This window comes from Malaclemys terrapin, chromosome 4 (genome assembly GCF_027887155.1).
Source record: "Malaclemys terrapin pileata isolate rMalTer1 chromosome 4, rMalTer1.hap1, whole genome shotgun sequence".
Classification (NCBI taxonomy): domain Eukaryota; kingdom Metazoa; phylum Chordata; order Testudines; family Emydidae; genus Malaclemys; species Malaclemys terrapin.
The window spans coordinates 95,885,111-95,910,732 of NC_071508.1; the positions used below are offsets into that span (position 1 = coordinate 95,885,111).

General features: G+C 40.6%; 1 protein-coding gene across 1 annotated transcript in view; it reads left to right on the top strand.

The window, feature by feature from the left end:
* AVEN (apoptosis and caspase activation inhibitor) overlaps positions 1 to 25,622 on the top strand; it is a 168,908-nt gene that overhangs the window by 30,436 nt on the left and 112,850 nt on the right. The window contains exon 2 of the mRNA XM_054027217.1: positions 2,234 to 2,420. Coding sequence (XP_053883192.1) covers positions 2,234 to 2,420 — 187 coding nt within the window. The remainder of the gene's footprint in view (positions 1 to 2,233; positions 2,421 to 25,622) is intronic.

A 25,622-nucleotide genomic window follows, 5' to 3' on the forward strand; every position in this document is an offset into this window, starting at 1 on the left:
TAGACATAGCCCTAGAAAGACTCCTGCTTTGAAACAGGAGTGGATTAAAGCGCATTTAGTGTCCTGCAGGCTAGTGTCAGGTAGATTTACATCCCAGCTTGCTACAAAGTGTTTGCATACACAACCCCTATATCTGTCTTGGGGATAAATAGTAACATTCTGGGTTGAAGACCAACATCATTGATGAGCTACATATTCATGATAATATTTTTTAACAAGTTAAATGAACACAGTAAACTAAAAAATCACTCTTCTGTCTGAATTTTTCTTCCTATTTTTGTTAAATTAACATGTAAACTTGTTTCTACTGAGATTAGAGAGAAAAATATTTTTCTTTGTTTTTTCTTTTTTTGTTATATTGTACATTTGATAACTTTGTGTACATTCATTTAGTTTTTCCTATTGTTTGTGTGTGTCTTTAACACAGTAAATGAGAGAGAAAATATTTTTAAAAAAAGGAAATATAACTAAAAAACATCCCATGAAATTGACTGCGGACTTTGGGGCAAATGTGGTATTGAAACTACTTTAAATTCATTTTTCAAACTGACTAGATGTCAAGCTGATGGTGATCCTTTAAAGTTGCAGCTATTTGGAGATATTGCTTTAAAAAAGTGTAAAGATAAAATTCTTTGTTTGCTTACTTAAGGTCACATTATTTAAAAGTTGACCTTTTAAGGTAGTTCTTAGATTTTGTTTTAACTTGTATGATTATTGGACATTCTGGTATATTTAGGGGACACATTTAATACTGATGTCTTCTTGCTACCAAGGTAAGTAACAAAAAAGTCACTCTGAATAGGTAGGTGAGAACAAAGTGTGAGGTAGAAAGAAAGAGGTTTATATTTATGGATGTATGTCTTAGGCAATTACTGTACTAATGGAGAAAAATAGCCACCATGTAGAAATAATAAGTAAATCTAGTCTCTGAAGCGTCACTGAGCAGAAAAAGGAATAATTAAAAATATATGTATTTGATAAAATCAGTAGTAGTTTTGAAGATAAAAATACACGTTAAAGTAATCTGAATGTTGGATTTGTAAATGTAATTAGTGGCAGAACCTTTTTTAGACCATGCTAATGTATTATTGTATGTATTATTACTTCTGTGAAGCACTATATTGGAATTGCAAATGGTCTAAATTTATATTTTTTTAAAGTTTCTCCATTCAAAGGTAAATTTGAGCCTTGTACCTAGAGAATTAGGCTGCACCATTCCCATTAACACTATGATAATTTTGTGGTTTATTTCTTAAAGCTCAAAATGAAATTTTAACTTCAGTGCGCTGCTTACTTGAGCACTTACTTAGGTATTTAATGTAACTGATGGAAAAAGACCCTGAAAAATAGAATCTCATTTGGAGTTATCTCCCTATTTCAGCTGAAATTAAATCCATGCTAGTTTTCTGGAAACTGTCATGGCTGGAGTAAGAAGCATAGGCTCGTCTTTTGATTATGGCTTGACGGGAATAAATGGTACAGACAGCTCTGTGTATGGTAGCTAATTATGGTGCTAGAGTTGTCTGAGGTGGGTCTGCTTCCTCTGAATTTTGGAAGATTCTTTAATAAAGTGATAAGCAACAATAGTAGAGGCAATTTGTATTGGGTGTATTTGGCCAAGGGCCGTCAGCCAACCAAAAAATGCAATCATACCTTATTAAAGCATGCCCAGGCATGGTTTACTATTGAAATGTGTCTCCTCATCTTTAAATAGTGGGGATTAGATTGGATTATATATTGGGTATTTCAGCCCAAAACATTTGCTTGCCCACAGCAAACCATTCAATCTAGAGGAATTGATCAGGTGGCTTCTCCTCAGTTAGTGCGGCAGGTGGATTTTGGATCTTTATTTTATTGAAATCATAGCTGTGCACTAGCTCCTAGCAATGCAGATCTGGCACCACATCATCAAAAAAAGAGGTAGTTCCTTAAACTTGTTTTAGAGTTTTTATTTGATGATCTGGGATTAAGAGGAGGGAAAAGATAATTTACCGAAAGCTCACCCAAAATAGTGGAACGTGTGTATATAAACATTTTCTGTTATTGGCAACATGGTATATCACAGTGGCTCTTGACCGCTTCCATGTCATGATTCCATGACCCAAAATTAGAGCTGCCACTTCCTATTTGTGTGTACAGGCTTTAATATTTTGGGTGGAGGATCCAGAAGATGTTTGCATTAAAAACTAAATGCTGGATGAATCTTACTTATCTCATCATTTAAATGTCACAGGCTGATGATGATGATGATGATCCTGAATCACAAGAAGAAAAAAAGGATGAACTGAGAGGCTATTCAAAAAGAAAGATAGTCTCCAACTGGAACCGTTACGAAGGTGAAGGTGCTGAGAAAGAGGCACAAAATGAAAGTGGAGAATCTCAGAGGGGAACAGACTTCAGTGTTCTGCTTAGCTCAGCAGGTAAGGATGAAAAAATCACATAAAGTATTGGTTATGCATGAGTTACATTTTTCATCATAACTCTAGCTTTGGCTCTTAGCCTTGGTTCTGGAACAGTGCTTGGAACGCTACTTGTATGCACTTGACTAAATCCAATATTGGGTTTAGGACCACTTAAAATTATTCCAGAAAGAGTTTTCCATGCCTGTTTCGTATGGGGTAGTCAGCATTATGAATTTGTTGATGAGCAACTGTGCTAGTGTAGAAGGGTCTGTAAAAGGTTATGCACTATCTGGATGGTTTGAAAAAGCTGTGAAAACTAACATGCAGATTCATTATGCCTAGAATTGCCAGCTGTAGGCAGCAGGGACAACTTAGGAATGTTCTACAATAAATACATAAGGACCAAACCTTGTGGTCCTTACTTGCGCTGAAGTCCCATAGAAATCAATAGTTTTGCCTAACTGAGGATTGCAGAATCAGGCCCTGAATTACAAGTTTTATTCATTTTTTTTAACCAGTTACTTTAGTTATTGCAATATTCAGTGATCAAAGTACTGTCCAGTTAAAATGAGGTCTGTACATCTTATTTCAGAGCTTAATTTTTCTAATCTTCACTCTTCCTTTTGACAAGACCTTGTGGCTACTGACCCGTTAGCAGGTATCTTAGAATAATAATCTTATACTCTAGAATACCTGGGCATGATGGAGAGGCAGCTTACCTCTGAGGCTCTGTTCATAGTAAACCATGCTAATGGCCAATTTTGCTAGCCTGGCTTCCTTCACTGGTTTACCTAAAACATATTTCAATGCTGTTGGAACAGGTAGTACTGTTAAATAACATCATTATGACACGGCTTTCAGGAAAAAAATAATCTTTCTTTATACTGAGCAGGGAATCATGTTAGTAACATGTTGCTATTGTGATTTAGTCTGTGGTATAGAATGCCTATGAGTTTAGGGTATAAGTAAAAAATTGTAATGTTATTTCATCATTTTTCTTATGTGATAGTATTAAAACTCCAGTTAGAAATCTCTCTTTTGTGCTGTGTACTTTTAGAGCTAAACTACAAAGAACTAAGTTTCTAACAACTTGTATTGTTTAAAATTATATTGTCAACATATTTTTTGGTTTGTGAATTCTCTAAATGGCTGAAATTTAAAGTCTGTGTAGTACTCTTTTTAATACTTACCAATTCCTTGTCCTTCATTTTGCATAGACACCGGTTTATTATATAGGGCACGTCACAACTGCTGTGCTGCTGGCATTGTTTTGTTTTGTGTTTTTTTTGTAAAATGAAACACCAATGAAGCAAATGAAATATTTGCTTTGGGAAGAGAAAAAAAGCTTACAAAAGAATAATATGGATTTCTCACAGAGATGCAAGGGAAAAAGTAGATCATATTTTGGGCTCATAAACTTTGATGATCATTAACTGTACGCTGACTTTCTTATGAAAAATACTCAATGCTTGCTTAAACTGGTTTTTAAATTAAAGTAACGCATTGACATAATTAATATGATCACAATCTTATAAGGCCATTTTGATTATTAAATTAATTGTATGTTATTGAAAATTATAATTTCAGTATTCCTTGTATGCATTATAAAACGTTGGGTTTTACAGCATGGTAGGGATTCACAAGTTGCCTGTTATATTTGTATTCATAAAGATTGAGAAACCAATGACTAGAAACTGAAGTTGCTTGTTTTATACCTGTTTAAAACAAGATAATCTAGTTTCTGACTGGTTTCAGAGTAGCAGGTGTGTTAGTCTGTGTCCGCAAAAAGAACGGGAGTACTTTTAGCACCTTAGAGACTAACAAATTTTATGCTCAAATACATTTGTTAGTCTCTAAGGTATCACAAGTACTCTTCTTCTGGTTTCTGACTGTTGACGATTCACGTACCCCTGGGGGAAACCTTACTTTTTTTTAAAAAATCTAATTTAGAGTTTATCATGTTTTATATCCTGTAACCGGTTTTCATTCTGAATTTCTTTATATTTGCTGTGGTATCAGCAAACATTTTTATATACAATTTATACGTAATATTTTTAGTATGTCAGAAGCATTTTTAGTCCCTATTTTTTCTGTTATACTAATTTAAAAACAAACAAACTGTTCCTTTGTAGTCTGGGATGATTACTCCTCTGACCCTCTTGTCAGCACTAGAAAAGTCAGAAAAAAAGCTTATCAAGTCCTGTCATTATTTCTATTATTTAAAAAAATTGTTTTTCTATACAATAGAATTATTTGTTCCTTAAGTATTCTTCTCCTTGTGAGCATTTGTTGCTTCTGAGTTATGTGATGAACTAAAAAGTAAATCTGCACCTATCTGCAGTACTGTTTCTATATTTTAATTTAACAGAGCTAGAATCTTTGTAAAAGCAATGGAATTGTACACAATTGCCTAAAGTCTTTGAAACTATTTGTTGTTCTAACCAAGTTTTGAGGTGCTTGCTAAATGCTGAAGTTGTAAGATTTACTTATTTCTATTTTAATAATGTTAGTGGAAACCCAGATTATTGTAATTGAGAAGTCCCTTCAACTTCCAGGTTGCAATGAGATCTTGTTTGTTCTGGGCAATAGAATTTTACCCACCTTATCATTTCTGCATTTCAATTATTTCTCTGAGGTAATACCTACGTATATGGGCAGAATGTGGAAAAATTACCCAAGCGGGTGATAGTTTTGTTGTAATATACAGGCAGCTAAATTTACATTGTCGTGTCCCTCTAACTTGCTTAACAATATCTACTATACAGAGATATGTTTCTCCCATTATTTACAGGTAGGTACTAATTTACATTCTCTCCACATTCTCCCCTTATTTATTCTGACTGGCTTGGGCTCTTGAGCAATTTCTTTGCTCCACTGTGCTCCCTTTTCACCACCTGACGGTACAAACTGAGTGGAGACTGATTGGAAACACTCAGCTGGAGGATTCCATAACACGGTGGAGTCCCCGGTGAGTGTAAAGCTAGCAGAGCTGGCTCCTATATTACCTTACCCCAGCCCTGAGTCTGTGAACTTTCTTGGGTACAGAACAGCAATGCACAAAGCCAGGTGCTGCATATTAAAGCAGTCCTGAGCATGCTTTATCCTGAGAGGGGCTGAGGTGAGCTGAGGCAGAGAATCAGGATACACTCACTGGGAGTTAGACACACCAGAGAATCGAGACTCCCGTCTTTGTACTGAGGAAGTAGAAGAGAAGGCAAAGAAGATTACTTTTCATGGGAAAAGTGCCTTTTCCATTCTGCATGATGATTTACCTTTTTCACTGCCTCCTCTAATTAACAAATCCTGTATTTTCTTTGAAAACTTTGGGGGTAATCAAAGTAATTGTTCTTCAAATATGTGTCCACACGGATCCCACTCTAGATGTGCATGCACCCCAGTCATGGCAGCAAGACAGAATTTAGCAGTGCCCACCTGCTTCCTTCTGTCAGAGTTAGCTAGGTTAGTACTTAACATATTTTTTTATTTAGCCTGCTGGCAAAAAATAAAAATAAAATAAAATAGAAAACCACTAGGATGATTGATACTGTGGCATTGATCTCATGGCTGAGGCAAAGTCACCATGCTTCAAGTCCTGCCCTTCCGGTGAGCTGGCAGTGTCTTCAAGTGATGGGCATTCTAAATGCTTTTTCTGCTATTTCTGCTCTGGGCTGCACAACATGACCTTTAACCCTTAGAGACATCTGTTCCTGTTGTTCTGGATTATCTATTATCCTTGAAACATTTAGGACTTTAATTTATTTTGGGTAGGGTTTGTGTAGCCAGGATATCTGGCTGTTGCCCTCCATTTCAAGGTTTATATATTCCCACATCCTATTATATTAAGTTCTTGAAAGGTCTGATCCATGTATTTTCCCCCCACTGAGGGACTTTTCCCCTCCTGGGAACCTAAATATTGTACTCCTGGCCCTAATAGGTCTCCTCCTTTTGAGCCTTTACCATCATGCTCCTTTTACCACCTCTTCATCAAGGAAGCATTTTTGTTACCTCTGCTCGAAGGGTGAGTGTGATTCAGGTGTTAAGGGCAGGACCACCCTATGCTATTTTCACAAAAACAAGGTGTCTCTCTGAGACCTCACCATCCTAAATTCTTACCCAAAGTGGTGTCATTTGAATCAATATACATGTTTTCCAGTGTTTTTCTCCAACCCCCATTTGATCTCTATAGAAACAAAACTTCACATGCTCAGTGTCTTAATGGCAATCCTCTACTCTAATATTTGTTCCATAGAACAAAGCTTTTCCATAAGTCACCTAGGCTATTAGTAGCATTTGGTGACAGGTCTAGAGGGCAGGCTAATCCAACTCAGAGACTCTTGAAATGAGTTTCAGATTGCATTAAGATCTCCTCTGAACTAAATAAATTAGCTTTACAGTCTCATATTAAAGTACACAGTACTAGGGCCCAACCACCCTCTGTCATGCTTGAGGAACATTCCTATATCAGAAATTTGCAGGGCAGCCACTTGGATCTTAGTGAATACTTTTATTCAGCTCTATTTGAGGGCTGCAGCCACTAGATCTGGTGCCCAGTTTGGGAAGTCCTGCAATTTGTATTTATATAGGACTCCTGGCACCCACCTCCTGGAGAGAGAACTGTTGGCCAGTACGTTAGAGAGGGGTCCATGTGGACAAATATACAAAGAATGGTAACTTACCTTACATTAACTGTGGTATTTTAAGATGGATCCCATGACCTGCTCTACTTCCTTGCTACTGCAGAGTCTTTTAGCTTTGGGATACTGCAGCGGTTCTCAACCTGTGGGTCGGGACCGTACTCTACACTTCATGCCCTAGGGTGCAGAGGAGTAGGGGTGAGAGGATATGCAGATGTGGCCTCAGTGGATGCTGCTGGCCAAAGGCTTTGATCTGGAATGCATGGGGCACATGTGCGCCTAGAGTGGGATCCCTGTGGACAAAACATCTTAAATACCCATGTTTACTGTAAGTTAACCATTCTTTTTCTCTCACTGCCCTCAGCTTTACAGAGAGCCTTTGGCAAGTGGGAGTTAGTGTACATGTTAGCGTAGTTTTGAGATTCTCTGTAGTACGAAAATCTCAGAGTATAGTAAACTGTGTGTCAAATTTTGTGGTATGCTTCATAAGTTGAATCACCCAGTATTTTTTGTGTGATTTGTTTGATTAAATTAGAACTGTATTTCCAAAAGTGAAAAACATCTTTTCTTCTTTGAGACTTGGTGAAGAAATACTTTCAAGTTAGGAATGTTATGTTTAACCATGCAGTCTTTGAGAAAAAAATTATCCTTTTGGACATATAGAAGTGAATTCACAGGTGGATTTTAATTTTGTGTTTTCATCATCAACACACATTGTTATTTCTTCACAAAGCACTTTACTCTCCTCTCTTGAGCTTTAAATGGAGCAATAAGTATGTGAGGAAAAAGCAGCAGAAATTGAGCTATAAAGGAAAAATGTGTTTGTGCATATTCCTTATACACATTTATAAATGGAACAAACAAACAATTGAAAGAGTGACTTTTTTTCTACTTTTTTATATCTGAATGAGAGAGATTAATTTTTAAACTATTGAAGCACCTAATCTGAATGAATTTGGTCTGGTCTGAGGTTGGTGTATGGTCTTGGAGGTGAAAGTCTGTGGTCTTCTACATCATTATGCCAGCATGCAGCTAATATCTGGAAAAGGAGCGGATCATTTAAATATGCTCAGTACAGTGACTGGAAAATTCATTTACTTTACTTTAATTAGAATTAGCAGTGAAATTCTATTTGCGTTTGCTGTTAATATGAGCTCTTGACTTTGCAGTGAAGATAATATTGTGTAGGTATTGGTGGATGAGTAAAATTATCCATCGCTGGAATAGAAGAAAAATGTGTATTTTTTTTATGAAATGAACACTCCTGAAATAGAACATGAACTCATATAAATCGGTAGGGTTTTTTATGATTAACTCTACTGTCATTCTTAGCACGTCCCTGGATGGCTACATCTGTTTTCTATAATCAGTGTATTAATATGTTACATTTATATTTATATAGCACCTTTCATACCAAATGATCCTAAAGTGCTTTATAAACTGTACACCAGGATAAGTACAGCAATTTCAGGGTGGACGGCAGCAGCTGTTTTAATAGCAATCAAGCAACACTAAATAATAGTTAAGGACAAGATGGGAAGAATAACGTAGCCAAATGAAACTGCAGGGGGCGTAGCCAAATCAAAATCTGACTAGGATGTAGGGGCTAACACCCTGCATAAAGTACTACAGATTATTTAATGGTCACAAGTGGTGAGCGGGGTGTTGAATTATGTCTCCTGCAAAAGAGTGCATCTCCAGCACACAATGTTGTTGCTATGCTGCGGATGTTGGTTTAAAGCTGACTCTGAGGAAAAGACATTGCAGTCAGGGGTGCTGGAACAATTTTTATAGTGGGGGTGCCGATGATGGAAACCATGTATTAGGTGTTTGTTATTACTACTTCAAAACAGGGGTGTGGCAGCACCCCCAGTACTCCTAGTTCCAGCACCACTGCTTCCAGACAAAATATATGTATTTTGAATGCCCTGAGGTGCTACAGAGCAACTGAGGAACAAGTGAAATTTGCTTGTCAGTAACTATACAACAAAAGTGGTAGAGGAAATGACAACTTCCTTTCTCTTTTATTTCATAGGAAGTAAAAAAGTGAAGTTAGGTAGAGGAAGGCATTATTCAGTTTAAGGATGAAAAACTTGGCTAATCTGGCTTTCTGTGTTAAACTCAGAGATGTAATAATTTCATTTAAAGGAATTTAATATGTAGAAAACACAACAAAAAAAGTTAAAGGAATATCTATAAAAGTATATTTTGACCTGCACATACCCACAGCATCAGAATTCTGAAATCAGTAACAATGTTCATTCAGCTATTTTCTTATTAATTCTGTAGCATCAAACTTGTCTTTTCTAAAATGACAGAAGTGGAAGCTTTCTGCATACATTTTCTATTCTTATTTTGCTGCGTCTGTAGCCAGCCAATACGCACTCTATGGCAGGAAATGGTCCAGTAGTCGGTGATGTTCTCAGTGGACTTTCCAGTTTAGTGCTTTTCATATATACTAAATATTGCTATGTAAAAACATGTTATTTTGGTGTATCTTGGTTCTGATTTTAACAAGTCAATCTATTGTGGTTGACTTCCTGTTATTTTTAGATACCAATAAGACTGTTATCAGAGGATGGGTTATTAGAGCATTCTGGCTAAATCAAAACACCTGGTCCCACATCATGGAATAATTTGACAAATTGGTGAAACAGATTGTTGATGAGATATATTTCAAACCTGAGTTTGTTGCTGTCATCAAAAATAGGATGGTGTCAGAACTTAAATTGGAGCAGTTTGGTATTCTAGACCTGATATAACTTAATGAAAAAGTTAAATGTCAAAATTTATTAGTTAATTAAATGAGGATTTATGATGAACATTCCCTGTAGATTTGCAAAGGTGTTAATGTTTATTAAATTCTCTGGTTAAATGATTACTTTTTATGACACATTGCAGTTCTGTTCAGGAAATTGAAACAGGAGCCTTTCTCTTATTTATTTGTTTAGAACTCAATGAAATGATTTTTATAAGGTATGCTATTTAAATTCTCTGTGATGGACAGTATGTATATTAAGAAAGACATTTATATCTTTATAAAATATACTGTATTAATTTAATTATTATTGGGCTGCCCTGAAAAGCATGTTTTTTCATACAGGTGAAGGGGAGCTCTTGGATTTAAATTTTTTAATAGTGTTGCAGCCTTGAGTCAAAGCAGTACTTTTGTAATATATTCCTTGGATAGTTAGAAATGGTTTTAGTTTCTATGGTGTTGCTGCTAATATCCTTTTAGTCTCCAACAATCTCTTGTCTTGTGCTAATTAAATCCAAACTGAGAGTAAAACTATATCGCTGTAAGGCAAGTTGGCATTACAGCATATAAAAGCCTTCTAATATAGTCAAGCTGTACATTCACTTTCACTGATAATTTGAGTGTTCCTTGTTTGTTACATTTTGTGTGTTGTGTTCCTGTGCACATTCTCTTTAATGATTTATTGTGTGAATGCTTTTAATACCTGAAGACTCAAAATAAGGTGATGTTATTTTAGTAGTCTATGGAAAAGACTGATCTTCATTCCTATTGTTGATCATTTTGAATTGGCTTATCTCATTAAAATATTGCTGTTCAGCATTCCAATATAGCATAATGGATTAAATTCAAAATGCCATAAAATGTTATAGCAGAACTGGAAGGGGCTGGGGAGATGAGAAGCAGAACTTTTTAATGCTGTTAAGGCTAGAAGGATCTTGTTACTTATTGTAAAATAAGTTACATTGTTTATTCCTTTGGACAGCACATGTCAACATATATTGATGTAATTCTTGTATCACTCTTCTGTTAGCAGTTTCTAGGAATCCTTGGAGCTATTTAATAATATTGGCATTGCTAGGACTAAATGAGCCTACATTTCTAAAGTCAAGGCAGTACATCAGTTCATCGATTTTTTTTTTTTTCTTCATCTCTGGATCAATAATCAGAGTTGTAAAACATTCAGATTTTTTTCCTTTTTAGCATTTTCTGATTACCATGTAAGATTCCATTTAGCTATTTTTATTTTCTACAGGTTATTTAAAACTAACTTTAAAATAGTAAGACAACAGTTTTTTCTACCTAGTACTGGCTCCTAGCTGAAATAAACTACAAATCCATTGTGGAGCCTTCAGGGAATATGTCTTGAACCAATCTAGTAAAAACTGTGTTCAGGCAGAAGGAACAAAAGAAGTGGAAATGATAGAATAATCTTATTTTGCTAGAAGAATCTTGCCATGTTCTCAGTAACTGCTTTCATTCTTTTATTAATCTATTTTAAGCAAATATAGATTTTGATCCTTCATTAGGTTCTTGATGGTGAATAAATGTTTTGGCTAGAGATAAGTGATCAAGTTGCTTATTACTGAGCCAATTAAAATGTTACTATTTGTCTCTTGGGATCTGAGCCCTTTTCTTTCAAGACAATAGCTACTACCACCACAACAACTAAAAAATGCTCCACCTATTTGCCATGCTTCAGTAAGATTATGTCTCCACTGCTGGATGGTAGGTGCTGAGATAGAAAATAGAATTGTGACAATGCAGTGTTTGTGTGTTTTGTTCTGTTTTTTAACTTCACATTTTTTAGGGGTGGCTGGCAGCTTCTGGTGAATTTTCTTAAAGGCAGGGCAAGAGAGTTGGCTGTGCATAATCCAGCCAAAAGAACTTTAAGAATAAGAAACTGTCAGGTTAGATCATAAATATTTTTTTTGCTAGAATACTTTACACGGTATTTAGTAGCAAACATTATTTCCATAGATAGTTGGTACTCAGATACCATGTTGTCTAAGAGCCTAGGTAGAACAGAGAAATTGTTTGGTTTTATCATTTAATGGTGGATGTGTGAACCACCATAGGATTATGATGCTCTCATTTCTAGTGTCTAAAATTACTGTTGGCTGCCTTCTCACCATCTGCTTTTGGGTCTCTCTCTGTACAATCTTGGCCATCAAGTTGTAGTTTTATCCTTAAATTTCTGTTATTTAACATGTATTTCTGCTCTCAGGATGAGAATTAGTGGTATACAAAATTACTAAACGCCAAGAGCTGTTGTAAGCAACAGAGGGTCCTGTGCTTACCTCTGAAGAAGTGAGGTTCTTACCCACGAAAGCTTATGCTCCCAATACTTCTGTTTGTCTTAAAGGTGCCACAGGACCCTCTGTTGCTTTTTACAGATTCAGACTAACACGGGTATCCCTCTGATACAAGAGCTGTTTTGTACCTCTGGAGGACTGAAGGGAAAAAAACAGACCTTGATTTTAAAATAAGATCACATCACTTTTCTATCCTGTGGATATGATAAGAGAGATGTAGGAAATAGGGTTGCCAGGCGTCCGGTTTTCTACCGGACAGTGTTTGGTCATCCACAGTAACCTGCCTCTGCCACCAGGGGGCAGGAAGAGCAGCAGCTGCTGCTGGAGCCTAGAGGACCACTCAGGAATGGCTCCAGCAGAGAGAGATACCGGTGACTCCGCCGTCCTGCTCCGGGCGCGGCTCTCTGTTCCCCGTCCTGCTCCAGTCACCCCCCTACCTCCGGAGCGTGACTGACTCTTCCGGGGCCTCAGGGGAAGAGGTGCAGTAGGGGGCGGAGGAAGGTTCCTTTGCTCATTGTCTGGTTTTCACAAATTAGAAAGTTGGCCACCCTGATAGGAAAACTTATAACATGAACAGAGAATTGATTTTCTTTATATTTTTCATAAAAATTTTTGCTCAAGCAAAAAAGAATAGAAATGGTAAAGAAAGAGCCTGTGTTCTCCTGTTGCTCTGGAGCAGGGGTAGGCAACCTTTCAGAAGTGGTGTGCCAAGACTTCATTTATTCACTTTAATTTAAGGTTTCGCGTGCCGGTAATACATTTTAACGTTTTTTATAAGGTCTCTCTCTGTAAGTCTATATTATATAACTAAACTATTGTTGTATATAAAGTAAACAAGGTTTTCAAAATGTTTAAGAAGCTTCATTTAAAATTAAATTAAAATTCTGATCTTACGCCACCAGCCTCAGCCCGCTGCCAGCCTGGGGTTCTGTTCACCTAGGCCGGCAGTGGGCTGAGCGGGGCCTGCGGCCGGGACCCCGGCTGGCAAAGGGCCGGCATCCAGGACCCCAGACCTGGGGATGTGGGTTCAGGGTTCAGGGCAGAGGGCTGGGGGTATGTAGGGCAGAGGGCTGGGGGTGTGTGGGGAGGTTCAGGGGGTAGGGTGGAGGGATAGGGGTGTGGGGATGTAGGGCAGAAGGCTGGGTGTGTGGGGGTGCAGGGCAGAAGGCTGGGTGTGTGTGTGGGGGGTTCAGGGGTCAGGGCAGAGGGCTGGGGTGCTTGGCTCGTGGGGGTGCTCCCAGCCCCCTGCCCTGAGCGGCTCACGGCAGGGGGCTGGAAGGGATATGCCCTGTTCCACCCCCTTCCCCAAGGCCCTGTCCCTACCTCTTCTCTGCCTCCTCTACGGAGCAGCAAGCACGCTGCCACTCCTTCCCCTCCCCCTTGCAAGGGCCATCAGCTGATTGGCGCAGGGAAGGAGAGGAGGAGGGGCAGGAAAGCACCACGCTGGGGGAAGAAGCAGGAGAGGGGGAAACTTGGCTGCCACAGGACCAAGCTTCTGCCTCCTGCCCCCACAGGGGGGGCTGGGGGCCGGGACCGCGGCAGGCAGCAGCGTGCCATTCAAAATCAGCTTGCGTGCCGTAGGTTGCCGACCCCTGCTCTGCAGTGTAATTCAAAACCTGTTCATCCTTATGTACACATTATTTCTGCAGTGCTGCCTTGTTCATTGTTGGCTTGGGTTATTGGCAATGTACTATATACTAAGTGTCACAGATATTTATTTTTTTATATGCCTGCTCTTAAAAATTGTTTATGCTCTGAAGAATCAATATGATTTGCTATTTTCGTGCAAGATTTTCCCATTTTCTAATTTTCTGCTTTAGTTTTTACTCATGCAGTTCTTCCTATAGATCAGAGAAGTCCTAGAGCAACGGAAGAATTAAACTGGAGAATTATGATTTCTTACACAAATTAGACAAGCAAGTCTTGGTTAACAAGAGAGGGATAGCTCAGTGGTTTGAGCATTGGCCTGCTAAACCCAGGGTTGTGAGTTCAATCCTTGAGGGGGCCGCTTAGGAATGTGGGGCAAAATCAGTACTTGGTCCTGCTAGTGAAGGCAGGGGGCTGGACTCAATGACCTTTCAAGGTCCCTTCCAGTTCTAGGAGATGGGATATCTCCATTTATTTATTTATTTATTTATTTTATTAATTTTCTGGTAACTTGCTTGAGAAATAAGGCTTAGGCAAGTGCACAGGTGCCATCAGAAAAAGGCTATTTGCTTTGACTTCCTTTTAGTGATACATTTAATATGCTTGGACAACATATCTTTTAAGATGAGTCACAAGAAAACTTAAATTGTTCCATGTCAGTAAAGCAGACTGCGTTAGCTATAAGACATTGCAACAAAGGCTAGGTCCACACTACCCGCCTGATTTGGCGGGTAGAGATTGATCCCAGAAGTGCTCCCCTGTCGACTGCGGAACTCCTGCTTGCCGAGAGGAGGAAGCGCTGTTGACGGGAGAGCTTGCCTGCGCCACGTGGACCCGCAGTAAGTAAACTTAGTTCGATCTAGGAAATGTCGACTTTAGCTACGCTATTCTCATAGCTGAAGTTGCATTTCCTAGATCGATCCCCGCCCCAGTGTGGACCAAGCCAAAGAGAATCTCACAGAGCACTCGGATATATGAAAAAGAGATTTTTAGCAAAAGGACAGTATTGCCCTGACTCAGAATGCGAATATGCTTCTCTCCTAGTGATCTAAACAGATTTTTTACTTTCTTTTTTTAAATGCTGGCATAACTTAAATCTATATTGAATTGCATATATTTGATCTTCTTATCTCTTTTCTCCTGAAGTGCCAATATGGTTAGGAAATGCTCTAGACCACTGAAGAACTATTGTTCATCAGCTCCAAAGTCCATATTTCCAACCACAAATGTTAAAAGATAATGAATCCAAACCCACAAAAATAATGAGATTTAAAAAAAAATCACGTTTTTGAGGCCATATTTTGATATTTTTCACCTTTGGGGAAGCCACTCACACCCAGCCTGTTGAGATTGTCTCGAGTTCAAAATTCAGCCTTCAATATATGTACAAAACTGAAGACCTCCGTGTTTGCCAGTTGGTCTGAACTCCACTTCCTTCCTCCATTCCCTGGGGCATGGGAGTCCGACATTCTATCCTTCCTATATCCTCCTCCCTAGCTAGACAGGATAGGCAGCTGCTTCATTTAAATGCTGCCCAACAGTCTCTTGTCCGACACATTTACTCCCCACCATATTTCCCTTCCTTTCCCTCAGTCTCATCTTCGTCCTCACATTTTCTTTCTCTGTCACTGCTCCCCTTTCCCACATAGTCTACTGACTCCTCATTGTTTCCTGTCCTGTTCTCTAACACAGTCTCCCCTTCCTGCTGTTCCCTCTGTTCAATTCCCCGCACCTCTAAATGTTGCTGTCCTTTCTCTGGCCATCACATGGTGACTAAGGAGCCACCATCTTCTCTCAGGGTAGCCTGGCCTCTGGGAGATGGTTTCCATCTTTGCTAAGGGCACTCTCGCCTACAAAGGTCAAATAGTCATGGTGGCTATCTTGCTAAGGGCAGCCTATGGCTTCAGTTACACTGACAGTCATGGGAGGTGGTGCCCATTTTATATAAAGACAGGACTTCACAAAATGAAAGCAGAAATCTGAAATTCATGAGAATATTTTTTTAAAACAAACCCTGAAAAATCACAAGACTTGGCATTACTGTAAGCTGGTTCTCTGCCTCCTCAGTATTGTCTCTCTAACTTCCTGATATCACGTAAAAGTATCCTTTTTGTCCTATCAAATAAACTGTCCTTTTTATCACACTCTAATAATAGGAAATGCCAGATTTTTAAACTACTACTTCAATTTTCCTTAGAAATGTTTTCTTTTTTCTTGCATACAGAAAAGAACACTGTGTATCCATGCGTACACCCTTATTAGATCAAAACCACCATCACACTATAAGATAACTGTATTGGAATACAGTTATAAGAATTGACATGTGCCATAGACACACCATACTTCCTTTTTTTTGCTTTAGGATTCCTAGATCCATTACCACTACAACAACCAGAGTAAGTGAGATCATCTACAGGTCAGTACATTGTGCTGTTCATTTCACAGCAACATTGGTGTCTGAACTTTAAGGAACATAAATCATTAGTAAAAATTGTGTTTTTATTTATTAAGTAACTGCTGCAAAAGCATTCAGGCTGCTCAACAACAATCATAAAAACAATTTCTCATTCATTAATAAAATAACTCTACACCTCAACAAAATTATAGACGTGGGTAAACAAAAGCAAAAAGTACAAAACAATAAAACAACAGTGGTAGTATTTAAAAACATCTCTGAAAAAATAAGCTTTTAGGTGGGGAGAGGTGAAATGAGCCATATTTTAGAAGTGAGTGAGTTCCATACGATTAGGGCAGACGTGGGCAAACTACGGCCCACGGGACCGTCCTGTCCGGCCCCTGAGCTCCCGGCCAGGGAGCCTAGTCCCCGGCCCCTCCCCTGCTGTCTCCCCTCCCCCACAGCCACACCGCCGCTGCGGGGGAGGCGCTCTGACCCGCTGGGCAGTGTGGGGGAATGCAGCTGGCTCTGGCCAGGTGTCACTGTTGCGAGCTCCTGCTGCTGGTAAGGAGGTGGGGGGGGGGAGAGTTGGGTAAGGGAGCGGGGGATTCTGGGTCAGGGAGGAGGGAGTGGTTGGAGGGGATGGAGGTTTTGGGGGGGCAGTCAGGGGATGGAGAACAGGGAGGGTTGGGAGTCCCGGGGGGCCTGTTGGGGGACGGAGATGTGGATAGGGGTCTGGAGGGCAGTCAGGGGACAGGGAGCAGCAGGGGTTGGATAAGGGGGAGGGATCCTGGGGGGCGGGGAGGGGCGGGGGGTCCTGGGAGGGGGTCAGGGGATGGTAAGGGAAGGAGGAGCAGAGAGCGGCTGGCTAGGGGTGGGAGTCCCGGGGGGGGGGGGGGCTGTCAAGGGGTGGGGGTGTGGATAGGGATTGGGGCAGTCAGGGGACAGGGATCAGGGGGGTTGGATGGAGGTGGTCAGGGGACAAGAAGCAGGGGGTGTTGGATGGTTTGGGAGTTCTGAGGGGGGCAGTCAGGGGGCAGGAAGTGGGAGAGGGCGGATAGGGGGTGGGGGCCAGGCTGTTTGGGGAGGCACAGCCTTCCCTACCTGGCCCTCCATACAGTTGCGCAACCCCGATGTGGCCCTCGGGCCAAAAAGTTTGCCCACCCCTGCATTGGGGTATAGCAGCAAAAGTTTGATTGCCTACCAATTTCAGATGTTCTGGCAGAACCCCTCAGCACAAGCTGTCATCTGAGTGCAAAACCCCGTCAGTTCCCACGGCCTAATATTGATGTTTAGCTTTGTGTGTTTGTAAGAGCAGGGTCAGGGATGTGAATGAAGGGTATTTTATGGGTAAAGGACAAATTAATGTTGCTACAGAATTTACTAAACTCACCAAATAACTAAGCACATTTGGGACTGTTTTTTGTAGAAGGCAGTCTTTTACATAGTATGCTCTCTTTTGTTCAATCATTTTACATAATCTTTTGTTAGTCACTATTAATTTATACCTGTTTTTATGTCCTTAATTAGAGATGGGTGTGGAAATCTAGAGTAAGAAGGCAGACAGTAAAGTAGCTTTTAAAATTAAATTCTGAATGCCAGTTTCCCTCTCCCCCAGCAGTTGTTATGAAAGTACTTACCCTATGTTTGTACAATATCTAGCACAATTAGACCCAGATCTGATTGGTCCTTAGATGCTACCGTAACATAAATAATTAATAATAATAAAAGGAAACAATTGAAAGGTTTGGGCAATGCACAGTTATTTTCTGTATACACTAACAATCAGAATTGAGTAACGTGAGATTCATAGAGTAAAAGGATGAAATCCTGGCCCCATTGAAGTAAATTGTGGTAAGCTTTTTCCACTTTTAATCTCCATACCTTTATAATACTGGCTTTTATTCTAAAGCACTCAGTGGCAGATTAGTCATTGGGTCAATGGGGCCTGTGCCCGGGCACCCCCGGAAAAATGGGCACTCCTGTGCCCTGTCTACTTGGCGCTCCTGCAGGTAGGGCAGGCGGGATAAGCCCCCACACCCTGACCCAGCTCGCTGGCAGGAGCGCTGGGGTGGAGGGTGGGGGAGGAAAAGGTGGAATGGGTGTGGAGGGGCCCCCTCTTACTCTGGCCCAGGGCCCCACAAACCCCTAATCCGTCTCTGAAAGCACTTCTACGTCACACTTTCTGAATTTTTTTTCTTTTGAAGATTCTGTCACCAATATGTTTTTTCATTTAATGTTGTGCCATTGTTTCAGGGTCTCAGTGGGCCTGATTCTGATCTCACGCTGAGGTAAATCGGGAGTAACTCCACTGAATTCAGCAGAATTACATTGGTGTAAACTAGTGTGGAATCACAATCCAAAGATATTAAAAGTAGAGCTATTTATCTTTCCTCCCAAAATCTCTCCTCCTCAGTCCCTTTTTACTCTTGACATCTCCAGTTTCTTCATTCACCCTGACTTGAAACTGATACAACCTTTGACTACTTTGTTCTCCCCTTCTCTCATTAAGTTCTGTCTCTTCTTCCTTTTATATCATCTCAAAAATCAATCCTTTTCTCAGATACTAAAAATGTGGTCCAGGCCTTGGTCATCTCACATCTTGACTAGTGTTGCCTGCTCCTCCTGTCCTTTCTGCCTCTGACTGTTTACCCCACCCCACCCATCGTCATCTTCTGTTGCTCTGACTCTGTTTCATCTGTCAGCTTGTCTTTTATCCTTTTTCTGAAACAGGTTCAAAATTCTAGTATTCATTTTCAAATCTCTTCAAATGTCTGTCCCACCTATATCTTCGGTGTCATTTTCTCCTATATTCCCATTTCCTCCTTATTTTCTTCTTCGCTCCTGTCCTTAAATTCCCCCTTCTTTCTCTTTTATATTCTGAACTTCATATTTTTTCATGTTGACCTTGGATCACACACCCTCTGTGTTTCAATTGATTTTCCTCTCTTTCAAATCTCTCCTTAAAACCTACTGCTTCTGTTTAGTTAGCCTTCTGATACGGAGCCATTTTTCCACTTTCATCTTTTTTGTAATTATCTGAATTGGAATGCAAGCTTTTCAGGGCAGGGACCTTGTCTTTTACATGGCTAATGTGCTGATGCAATTAGGGTACTTTATCTGTAATAACATAAATACACGTTATCTCTGGTTTTGGCTCTCTGTTTTTAATGTTTTTCTTTGTAATGTCTATCTTATAATACATGCTTTTCCTCTATCACGTTGTTTTTTTTGGTCAGGTTAGAAGCTGAGCCCACTGTGGTCCCATCTTTAACGGTATGTCTACACTGCAATTAGGCACCTGCAGCTGATCCATTTCAGCTGACTTGGGCTTGGGCTAAGGGGCTGTTTAAGTGCAGTGTAGACGTTTGGGCTCAGGTAGCAGGGTCCAAGCGCCCAGGCTTCAGCCTGAGCCCGAATGTCTACACCTCACATAAACATCCCCTTAGCCTGAGTCAGCTGGCATGGGCCGCCTGCAGGTTTTTATTGCAGTGTAGATATACCCTTACAGGCCCCAGTAAAAAACAACCTACACCTCACCATTCTACTCCTAATATACCTCTACCTCGATATAACGCTATCCTCGGGAGCCAAAAAATCTTACCGCGTTATAGGTGAAACCGTGTTATATTGAACTTGCTTTGAGCCACTGGAGTGCGCAGCCCTGCCCCCCGGAGCACTGCTTTACCGCGTTATATCCGAATTCATGTTTCGGGTAGCGTTATATCGAGGTAGAGGCGTGTTTATGAATGGAGGCCGAGTATCAGTAGTGGGGGGGTTGATTGAACCTGACTTCTTCCATGCATATAAAGGAGTAAAACTGTAAATAAATAGCTTTTTCCCAAATGCCCTTGTCCCGTAAACCTCCCTCCCCTCCATAACCCGAGCTGGCTGCACGCCCTGCAGCTGGTTCGCTTACAAACCACACCAAGGGAACAACTTCATATGCTCGTGCTCCACATGTTTCACTTCCTCACCCACATGTCTCTTCGCGATACCAAGTGGCGGGACTACCTATTACCTGTAGAGGGTGAGGAACCGTGGTGGGCCAGCCTCTATTCCACCCTGGTCCCACGGGCCACCGGGGATATCAGTTGGCAGGTCCTTCACGGAGCCGTGAGCATGGGCATGTACCTGTAGTGGTTCACCCCCATCCCCTACACCTGCCCCTTTAGCGGCATGAGGAAGAACCTGGTGCACGTCTATCTGGAATGCACCAGGTTGCAGCCCCTATTCTGGCTCCTCCAGAATCTCCTGTTGAGGTTCTGGCTGTACTTTTCCCCACACTTACGTATATTTGCACACCCTGTCCATGGCCCCACGAAGTCGTGAGATCTCCTTGTCAACCTCCTCCGGGTCCTGGCCAAAATGGCCATCTAAAATACCAGGAGGAGGATGCTGGACAAGGGGATGCTCTGTGACTATGGGCCTATTTCCGTTCCTCCCTGATCTCACGCATCCGGGCAGAGTTCCTCTGGGCAGCGTCTCCTCATAGACTCATAGACTTTAAGGTCAGAAGGGACCATTATGATCATCTGGTCTGACCCCCTGCATGCTGCAGGCCACAAGACCCTTCCCTGGACTCTGCCGTTGAAGTCCCCAATCCTGTGTTTTAGTGACTTCAATCGGCAGAGACCCTCCTGCTGGTGATCCCTGCCCCATGCTGCGGAGGAAGGCGAAAAACCTCCAGAGGCTCAGCCAATCTACCCTGGAGGAAAATTCCTTCCCGACCCCAAATATGGCGATCAGTAATACCCCGAGCATGTAGGCAAGAGTCTCTAGCCTGATCCTTGTTGGCCATTATGCTATTTACGTACCATTGCTTGGTTTTCCTTGGCTACTGTGTTTTACCATTAAACCATTCCCTCCATAAACTTATCTAACTTAATCTTAAAACCAGACAGGTCCGTCGCCCCCACCGTTTCCCTCGGAAGGCCGTTCCAATATTTCACCCCTCTGACGGTCAGAAACCTTCGTCTAATTTCAAGCCTGAACTTCCCCACGGCCAGTTTATATCCATTCGTTCTCGTGTCCACATTAGTACTAAGCTGGAATAATTCCTCTCCCTCCCTTGTATTTATCCCTCTTATATATGCAATCATATCCCCCCTCAGCCTTCGTTTTGTCAGACTAAACAAGCCAAGCTCCTCTAATCTCTTTTCATACGACAGGTTTTCCATTCCTCTGATCATCTTGGTCGCCCTTCTCTGCACCCGTTCCAGTTTGAGTTAATCTTTTTTAAACATGGGAGACCAGAACTGCACACAGTACTCCAAATGTGGTCTCCTGGCTCTCTAGACAGCTTTGAGGAGCAGTGGGCACTGTCCGGTGTTCTCTGCTTGGTGTCCTCCTCTGGATCCCTAGTTCTGAACCTGTGACCTCCACTCCTATCCCTGTCATTCCTTAGTTGTTCCCCGAATTCAGTTGGGTCCCGGGTCCAGTGGCTTCTCCCGCAAGGCTGGGGGAGGAGCTTTTAGATGCAAATGGGCGCAAGTAGATGGGCCCGCCCGCCTCCCGAAAATTCAATAAGGCCTCAATACAGGACACAATTGCATTACTTGCAATTAAATTGTGAGAGTTGGCAACACTGGACTAAAGAAACTTTTTAAAAGTAAGAGATTCTGTATAGAAGTGCTTGTTCGATAACAAAAAGAAGTGGGAAGGAAATATGATTTGTTTGACTCTGACTCATTTTCATCCTTGACTGGCATGTGAATCAGATGACCTTGCTTTGGCAGTGTACACTCACCATCTCGGCACATGAAAGTGTGATGTTTCTGAATTCACTGCTGCTAATGTGGATTGTGAAAACAATAATGTTGTCCTCCACCTCCCGCCGCTTCTTTTGAAGGCCTTGGTTGAAAGCTGACCATGACATGCTGTCTTTTATTGCTGACTTCTTGTATTTGTATTTAACTGTGCTGCAGATTTGTGTTAGGGTTACCCTAAGGTAAAACAGTTATAAAGTGTAGGCAGTTAAGGGAGAAGAAATCCAATTCAAGATGGAGTTGTTTGACATAAAGACATCATTGTAACAACTGAGATTTTTATGTTGTGAAACCAGAGGTCATTATTGATGGTACCAATAGTAAGGACATTTGGACCTGAGACACGTGGTTAGCTTTCCACTGAGGAAATGCTGGTAAAATTGAGCTGCCAAAAAGCTAAGTATTATTGGAAGCTAATAGCCCAGCCGTAATAGAAGAGAAATTGATTTGATTTTTATTAGTAAATTTAATGCTAGGGAAATGTGCCAGACTGAGTTCTGAAAACAGAAGTCCTTAGTTTATCTTAAGGAAAGGTTTAGCATAGGCATTGTGTGAAGCCTTCCAGACATAGTCTCACAAGTTCCTGATTTCCCACCTGAGAAAAGTGGCAAAGGTTCAAGGAAGTGTATTGAAATGGATGGACTCTTTCTAGGAGAGGTCCCCAAGAGAGGTGGTGATGGGAAACAGCAGTTCTGCCACCACACTCCTCTCTCATGGAGTTCTATTAGACTCTGTCCCTTTCCTTCCCCCACCCCCGTCAGTCGTGGCCACATTTATATGCATCCACTAGAAGATACAGGGAGATTTGATGGATTCAAATGTCAGCAATGTGCAGATGCTACATATGTATCTGACCTCCACAATATTGAATAACACCACTGACACTGAACTAAACCAGTTGCTGGCTGAAATCATCACAGATTGAAGGTAGATAATGACTGAAGCTCAATCTTAGCAAGATGGAAGTTATGCTTGGTAGTCAGAGGAAAAGAGCTCTAAGAGCTTGCAACCATATTGCACTTCCTTTGATCAAAGACTGCTATCCACAACTTCACAAGTCAATCTGAAGTGTAGAGTTCTTTTGGATTTCTCGCATAGCAGTATATATGAGCAATGCATTTACCCTTTCCAAGTGGCTGGGGCTCTCTGTCCCATCCTTGAAGATTATGGCGTGGCCTCACTAATGTGTGCCTTCACGTCTGGTCTATAGCAATGCACTCTGCATGGACTTGAATTCAGTGCAGATAATGTGGATTGTGAAACCAATAACGTCGTCTCTGAGATGAATATAATAATGTAGTGCTGAGAAAACTACAGCAGGTAAAGAATGCAGCCACTTGCTTGCGCAGAAGCATGGGTTAGCACAAGCACATTCCCTGCACTGTCTTCCCAGAGAATATTGTGTTTAAATTTTGAGTAGGTCCTTATTTTCAAGTTCCTATGTGATCTGGGTTCAGGATAACTAAGAGAGCCTCTGGGTCCTCAACCTCTATCAATGATTCTAGTTTTCTTGTGAGACAATCTGCTAAACGGTAAATTTCATCTGTGCAAGAGACAGAATCTTTTTGGGAGTTGGCTCAAGGCTGTGAAACTGACTTTCATGGGAATTTACTCTGAGAAATACCTCAAACTTCATTACTTTCCCATTCAAATGCTAAGCATGCTTCTCTGAACTGGTCTTCTGGTATAGCAGCACGTAGCACATCTTTTTTGGGAGAAAATTCCTCCCGTCCCCAAATGCTCCATGCACACAGTAGTCCCCTTGGGTCAAAAGTTGGAGAAGAACCACATGTGCAAGATGCTAGTCATTTTGTTTAATCTGTGTTTGGAAGGTATTCAGGTACCATTGTGATGGGTTTGGTATAAAAATAGGAACAGAATGTTTGTCAGTCCTTTCTTAGAGGAACAAACTTGATGTGGGAGAGGGGAGAGAACAGTTCAGCTTCCATGCCAAAAAAGTCCTCTGTCTCTAGTCTGCAAAAAGGTGTCATGTAGTGCAGTTTTTCCTGGCTTTAAGGTGTGGACACTTAGCCCTGTGAACTGGACCAAGACAATCAGACTGTACCAGATGATGACTGTAGTCATTTCTGAGCTGGACTTGATTTGAAGCACTAATCTAGAGGTGAAAAGCTCTTTATCCCATTATCATCGAGTCAGTCTCCACTAATTATTATTCTGGTGAAGGTGATGGTGGTTTGCTTTAGGACTTTTTTCTTTTGTACAAGGCTTTAAGAACATAAGAATGGCCATACCGGTTCAGACCAAAGGTCCATCTAGCCCAATATCCTGTCTTCTGACAGTGACCAGTGCCAAGTACTTCAGAGGGAATTAACAGAACAGGTAATCATCAAGTGATCCATCCCTGTTACCCATTCCAGGCTTCTGGCAAACAGAAGCTAGTGACACCATCCCTGACTATTAGCCAGGATAGGCATCAATGGACCTATCCCCCAGGAATGTACGTAGTTCTTTTTTGAACCCTGTTATGTTGGCCTTCACAACATCCTCTGGCAAAGAGTTCCACAGATTGACTGTGCACTGTGTGAAGAAATAATTCCTTTTGTTTGTTTTATACCTGCTGCCTATTAATTTCATTCAGTGACCCCTCGATCTTGTGTTATGAGAAGAAATAAATAACACTTCCTTATTTACTTTCTCGACACCAGTCATGATTTTATAGACCTCTATCATATCCCCCATTTGTCATCTCTTTCCCAAGCTGAAAAGTCCCAGTTTTATTAATCTCTCTTCATATGGAAGCTGTTCCATACTCCTAATCATTTTTGTTGCCCTTTTCTGAACCTTTTCCAATTTCAATATATCTTTTTTGAGATGGGGCGACCACAATAGCAGGTAATATTCAAGATGGGGGCATACCCTGGATTTATATAGAGGCAACATGATATTTTCTTTATTATCTATCCCTTTCTTAATGATTCCCAACATTCTGTTAATTTTTTTGACTGCCGCTGCACATTGAGTGGATGTTTTCAGAGAACTATCCACAATGGCTCTATTTCTTTAAAATAACCTCACAGATTTGACTGTGTGATTTCACACCCTTGCATGTCTTTGATTCTTTGTTCAGTTCAGTGAACATTTTTTACTAGATGTTTGTTTTTCTCTTTCTCTGGAAGTCTTTAATATGCAGAAGTAGCAGATGTTTTTGAGTTATTGTTTTTGAAAATAATGAATTTGCATTTGCATAACACTTCTGGTTTGGATTATGAACTATCTTGATCCTTTCCTTTTGAAAATAAGGCTTTAAGAACTCTTCAGTGATACTACATTTTTTAGTAACATACAATACATTCATTCTTTATAGATATTTTGCTGCCCTTGCCATGCACTTTTATCAAACTTACACATCTTATTAAAAGTAAACAGCATAGTAAAGTAACAAGGATCCTTTGATTTTCCTTAAATGTTAAAAATAGATCGAAATAAAGCAGGCATGCAAAGGCATTGAAGGATGTAAAAAGTAATAATTTCAATTATATATGTCTGATTATGTTGTTTTGGTTTTCATTCTCCACAAGTTAGTGTCAGCAAATCAGATTGTAGTTTTAGATGATCAGTGTCCAAAGGCATATTATAAAATACATAATAAAAATGGTCTTACAACCCTCTTTTATGCAAGTAATGCTTATTTACATCAGTAATCCCATTGAAGTCATTGGAACTATTCATATCACTGAGGTTTGCA